Below are 6489 nucleotides of genomic sequence, written 5' to 3'. Positions count from 1 at the left end.
TTTGTGTTGCTTAGACGGGAAATTGCACAGATATTCATATCTCAGTGCAGGCTGAGGAAAATAAAGAAGTTTTCTCTCAGATCTGAATTACCCAGGCTGTGACAGAAATCAGCACAGGGCCTCTCACAAGCAGCATCAGTGTCGCTTTTCCAGGCTCCTCATGGTGTCTCTGATGTTGCCATCAGAGCCTGAAGAGCCAGAGCTGCCCCTGGGCAGTGCTTGAGCTGGGAGGGGTCTGCAGGACAGAGCTGAGCCCCCAGGGCTGGGCTGGGCTCTGGCAGCACTGGCAGGGCCCAGTCCTGGGCAGAGGGAAGCAGCTGCTGGAAGGGACAGCTCCAGGCAGAAGAACCCTGGGCAGGCAGAGGGGGGAAAGTTCCCCCAGGCTGTGCTAGGATATTTAAAGTCCTCTCCAAACCCAGCTATTCCATGATTACTTTTTTTACAGATCCCCATGCCACGGCACCACTAATGTCCAACAGCAGCTCCATCAGCCATTTCCTCCTGCTGGCATTGGTAGAAACACGGCAGCTGCAGCTCCTGCACTTCTGCCTCTTGTTGGGCATCTGCCTGGCTGCCCTCCTGGGCAATGGCCTCATCATCAGTGCCGTAGCCTGCAGCCACCACCTTGACACACCCATGTTTTTCTTCCTGCTCAACCTGGCCCTCACTGCCCTGGGCTCTATCTGCACCACTGTCCCCAAAGCCATGCACAATTCCTTCTGGGACACCAGGACCATCTCCTATGCAGCATGTGCTGCACAGCTCTTTTTCTCTCTGTTCTTCATTGGAGCTGCATACTATCTCCTGACCATCATGTGCTATGACCCCTACGTGTCCATCTGCAAACCCCTGCACTATGGGACCCTCCTGGGCAGCAGAGCTTGTGCCTACATGGCAGCAGCTGCCTGGGCCAGTGGCTTCCTCAATGCTCTCATGCACACAGCAAATACATTTTCCTTGCCCCTGTGCCATGGCAATGCCTTGGGCCAGTTCTTCTGTGAAATCCCACAGATCCTCAAGCTCTCCTGCTCCAAATCCTACCTCAGGGAACTTGGGCTTCTTGTAGTTACTGCCACTTTATCATTTGGTTGTTTTGTGTTCATTGTTTTCTCCTATGTGCAGATCTTTAGGGTTGTGCTGAGGATCCCCTCTGAGCAGGGACGGCACAAAGCCTTTTCCACCTGCCTCCCCCATCTAGCCGTGCTCTCCCTGTTTGTCAGCACTATCTTTTTCTCCTACCTGAAACCCCCCTCCATGTCCTCCCCATCCCTGGATCTGGCCCTGTCAGTTCTGTACTCGGTGGTGCCTCCAACTCTGAACCCCCTCATCTACAGCCTGAGGAACCAGGAGCTCAAGGCTGCAATGAGGAGACTGATGACTGGATGGTTTCAGGAACATTAAACTGCTGGCCAATTTCTGCAAATCACTTCAAATAAACGTCATCTTTGATACTTCTTCTTGGTTTCATTTGAGGGGCTGGTTTTTTTTTTGTTTTACTTTTTTCAGATTGTCCACAAAGTAATATCATTATTTTTTCCATTTCTCATTCTGCTTCTCATTTCTCATCTTATTTCTCTCCACCTTCCCTATGGCCACAGACTGTGTCAATGAGGGGCTGTGCTCTCGGTGGCTTTAAGTAAACTAAAGGATCTCCCAGCAACATTTTCTGCAGAGATGCCCTTTTGCTGCCTTCACTGAAGCTGCAGCAGCAATGTCTGTGTGCAGAGCTGGGGGCAGATCAGTGCTGGCCCAGCAGCTGTGCCCGGGAGCTGCAGCACTTGGTGTTGCCAGTGCTGCTCCCAATGGCCCTGCCCCGCTGCCCCGGTGGCCCTGGTGTTGCTGTAGGGTCTGAGTGCTCTCAGGGCCAGGCACAGTCCTGGGGTGGCAGTGCTGGGGGTGCAGCAGGGACAGGCCATGGGCACTGCTGGGGCAGCGCTGATGCTCAGGTCAGGCCCTGGGAGCTCCAGGCTCCTTGCCCAGGCACTCCCAAGAACACAGCCAGGCCAATGCTCAGCACAGAAAACCCCCATGAGAAGCCCCAGGGTGGCCGTGGGCAGGCTGGGGCAAACAGCATGGCTGGTGCTCTGCATGCCCCTGGGGGAGATGGGAAGGCGCAGCAGAGAAGGGGCTGAGCCATCCCCAGTGCTCTGGACAGCCCAGGGCAGTGTCCCAGAGCGTCCTCATGGAGCTGCCAAAAACATCCCCCCTCTGCAGCCCTGGCCTCTCCCCCAGCTCACACAGGTGCTGCATCCTTGCAGGCACAGACATGGCAGCACTGGCTCAGGAGCCTTTGTTTGCATTGCACAGAGCAGGGGGGAGCACCCCTGTGCTGTTGGTGTGGGGACATGAACCTGAGGGAGCACAAATGCCATCAGCCCCTGGGGCCAGCAAGGGCTGGGGGTCACCCAGGAAACCACTCAGCTTCGTCCTGGCCTCTGCAGTCAGCCAGAAAGTTTATTCCCATCAGCTGGGAGTTTCCTGTCCCACTGCAGACAATGTTGCTCAGAGCCAGGGCTGCCTGGCAGCCACCCCCAAACTGCCCTGAGCATTTCCTTTGCTTCACCTTTGCTTTCTTTCCTCTTCTTGCTACAAGTTTCTTCCTCTTGCCCACCTTTGTTGCCTCCCCTGCAAAGAGCCCATTCCTGTTTGTCCTTTCCTCTCTGGCCCCACTTCCCATTGCAGTTCCTGACTTGGCACCATGGGAACGTCCCTTGGGGAGCAGGATCATCCTACATGTGCTGCAGGAATTTTCTGCAGGCTCCTGCAGTGCCTCCTGCTGCTCCCTCGCCATAGGCACCACAGGCCATGGGGGCACATCTGGGCTGCTGTGTCTACCTCTGGGGCTCCCTGTTCTGGGCAATGAGGAGGAGCTGCAGAGGCTCTGTGGGACTGACAGGATGGGCTTTGGGCCAGGCAGTGGAAGCTGAGGGACCTGGGCTGCTGGAGCTTCTGAAGAGGAGGCCCAGGGGTCATTGTGCAATTGCTCCAATGGTGCTTTCAGAGAACCACAGAATCAGCCAGGTTGGAAAAGACCTTGGAGATCATCAAGTCTGACCTGTGCCCTGCCACCACCTTGTCTCCCCTGGGCCTCCTCTTCTCCAGCATAAACAACCACAACTTCCTCAGCCGCTTCTCACAGCTCCTGTGCTCCAGACCCCTCCCCAGCCTTGCTGCCCTTCTCTGGACATGCTCCAGCCCCTCCATGTCATTCCTAAATTGGGGGGCCCTGAACTGGACGCAGCACTCGAGGTGCTACCCAACCAGTGTTTAACCTCGTCTTTTTTGATTTGGTCTCTGGATCCAGCCTGTCCAGGGCCCTGTGCAGAGCTCTCCTACCCTCCAGCAGATCAACACTCCCAGACAACTTGGTGTCACCCACAGTTCCATGAGGCCCCAGAGTGTGCCAATAGTCTCCATTAATCCATGAGGCCTCCCAGTGTCACAATGTCCGTTTGGTTCGATGGAACCCCTTGTCCCAAAGCCCCTTGTATCCTTGGGCCCCAGAGAGTCACAGTGGTGCTGTGGTCCCCCAAGGCCCCGCAGTGCCACAATGACCCTTGGTCCCCAAAGTCCTTCAGTGCCACACTGGTTCCATGAGGTCTGGCAGTGCAGCAATGCTCTCCTTGGCTCCACAGTGTCACAATGGCCTCTTGGTCCCAAGGGCCACCACGGTGTCAAACATGTTTCCTTCATTCCAGGAGTCCCTGAGGAGCAGCACTGGCCCCTTGGTTCCATGGGGCCCTACAGTGTCACAATGGCCCCATCGTGACACCAGGTCCTGCTCTATCACAATGCTCTGCATTGTTCCACAAGGCCCTGCAGGGTCACAGTGGCCTCTGTGGTTCCACCAGGACCCAGACTGTCACCATGGACTCCTTGCTTCCATTCAGCCCCACAGTGTCACCATGGCCCCTTGGCTCTGTGCTGCCATGTCGTACACAGTGTCACCATGGTCCTCTTCGTGCCACCAGGCCCCACATTGTCACAATGGCCCCTTGCTTCCCCTGGCCCCTGCAGTGTCCCAATCATCAGAGAATCAGCCAGGCTGGAAAAGACCTTGGAGAGCATCAAATCCAACCTGGGACTCAACACCACCTTGTCACCGAACCATGGCACTGAGTGCCACATCCAGTCTTTCCTTAAAGACTTCCAGGGATGGTGACTCACCCACCTCCCTGGACTGCCAGGTCCTGTGACCTAACACTGTGCTGCCCAACCAGAGCTGAGCACAGGGGAAGAATCACTGCCCTAGTCCTGCTGGCCACACCACTCCTGATACATAGGAGTTCCAGGGGTTGCATGAGGGGAATGCTGGAGAGGGGTTGATGACAAAATGTTACTGATTGTAAGCCATGAAGAGCCTTGATTTTCATATCTGTTCAAACTGCATTGGAAGGTGCTGGGGGTCAATTTCAACTGGGCATTGCTGATATCAGTCTATAAAAAGGAAAAGAAAACAGGACAAAACAGTTCTCTCTGCATTGTTTTCAATCTAGTATATTCACTTTGAAGGCAACTCTGAAATTTGTCTAATTAACCACAGAAGAATTGAAAACTGTGGCCCAGCTCCATCCTCCAGCAGGGCTCAGGGCCTGTTCCCAGCCATGGCCAGCCCTGGCTGCCTCTCTGCTGGCCCAGAGGCCGGCAGAGCCCGGGGCAGGGCTGTCTCTGCAGGCCCACAGGTGCCACGGGCTCTGCAGGAGCTGGCAGAGGCTGCCCAGCAGGGAGACCATGGGGCACAGAGCCCCAAGGCTGCTGTGGGCACCACGGCACAGGGGCCCTTCCCAGCCGCAATGCTCCTGGCCTGGGCTGGGCCTGCACAGGGGCTGTGCCACCATGGCTGGGCCAGCACAGGGCCACAAAGGGGCCACGCAGCCGCTGCCGGGGCTGACAGCAAGGCCAGGCACAGACAGGGAATTGCTGAGCATGGCCTGTGCTGGGCAGGGCTGAGTGTGCCAAAGGCAGAGCTCAGCTGCCCTTGGGGGCTGCAGGAACAGTCCAGAGCCCAAAGAGCCTCCATGGCTGTGCTGGAGACTAAGGCTGGAGCAGGGAAATGCAGGGCTTCTGTAGGATGGGGAGGGCATTGAATTCCAGCACACACCTCAGCTCTCTGATGATCCCAGCACAATGCCGGGCCCTGTTCCAGACTGGAGCAGAGCAGATGTTGATGGGACAGGAGCCCTGTGGGGCTGTCAGGGACCTGCAGCTTGCAAGGTGCTCTGCTCTCCCTCAGGTGCTGTCGGAGAGTGTAGGGGATTTTGTTCAGACATGGCTTATAGAAAAAGGCCATGATCATATACAGCTAGCTAAGCAGTGAAGAAGCAGCTGTGGGAACCAAGTTCTCCGCTTTTTCCCTTGCAAGAAAAACAATAATACTGTGTCCTTGGTTTAATGATGAGAAGCACAGTAGGGAAAACATGGAGTCCTTGAGGCTTATCATAACAAGCAACGGCAGAGTGTGAGAAACAGGTGTTATTTTTAATGAAGATGCCACAGGCATGAGCAACCTAAGGAGGGGTTAACATGTAGCTTGTAACCAATGATGAGGGTGATTTGGGAATATGCATGAACTTCATTACCACTACTATAAGAATGTGTAAGTTGGATCAATAAAGCGAGACCAATAATCATCAAAACGGATGTGTATGTCTCCCTTTATCCCGACAGGAGAGGTCCAGTGCTAGCTGGGTACCTCAGGGCACAAGTGGCACTGCCAGTTCATGGGGACACAACTGATGCCTGCCTAGAATGGGGCACATGTGTTAATACTGTTAGTTTAAAAATAAACAGGCAGTTTTTTATTATCTGGATCATTTGAGTACTTTTAAATAATGGCAAAGTTTTCCCACCAGGAATGGGAATTTCCTGGATGTGTGCTGATGGCAGGAGAAGAAATATTGATCTTCCCCTCTACTCGTGTCACCAATGATATGTCTGTTATTTCCTCTCCGTCTCCCTTCTGGGGTTTCCACTCTCTTTTTAAATGGCCACGTCTAACTACATCTCTTCCCTAGACCAGCTGGATCCATGTCCTTCCTGCTGCTCTCACATTTCCTCCTCCAGATGCTCTCTGGTCATTCAAGTGCCTCTCAACTGACTGGTTTCATGCTTTTAGCTCCTGGGAGTGGCCAAATATTTCAAGTTCCAATAAATATGAATTAAATATATATCTCACTGTGGTTATACCTGTCACAGAATTATCTTTTCTTATGTCTCTGTCTAAAACTGCTTGCAAATCCCTTGGGGATGGGGGACATGTCAGATGCTGCTGGGACATCACAGAGAGCTGAGGGAAGAGCTGTGATGGTTATTGAACTGTTCAACTTATGTTTGTTGGCAAGAAACCTTTCTGTGCCTCTGAGTGTCACCAGTCCCTGACCCCAAAGGACACAAACCTGATGAGTTGTGGTTCCCCCTGCAGCGGCACTTGGACCTTGGCTCTGCACAGGAGAGCTCTTCATCCCCTTTCTCTCTTTTCTCCTTCTGGGC

The 6489-nt window shown here is 54.1% G+C and overlaps 1 protein-coding gene across 1 annotated transcript; it reads left to right on the top strand.

Annotated features, from left to right (window-relative positions):
- Nucleotides 1-468: 468 nt before the first annotated feature.
- On the top strand, nt 469-1755 carry LOC311166137 (olfactory receptor 14J1-like; the record flags this gene model as incomplete). Its single annotated transcript, XM_084227615.1, has 1 exon — nt 469-1755. One exon carries the CDS (start codon nt 469-471, stop codon nt 1399-1401), a length of 933 nt encoding a protein of 310 aa, XP_084083741.1. The 3' UTR covers nt 1402-1755.
- Nucleotides 1756-6489: the final 4734 nt, after the last annotated feature.

Source organism: Fringilla coelebs, assembly GCF_963513975.1.
Source record: "Fringilla coelebs genome assembly, contig: SCAFFOLD_43, whole genome shotgun sequence".
NCBI classification, from domain to species: Eukaryota; Metazoa; Chordata; class Aves; order Passeriformes; family Fringillidae; genus Fringilla; species Fringilla coelebs.
This window is presented reverse-complemented; position numbering and strand designations above follow the sequence as displayed.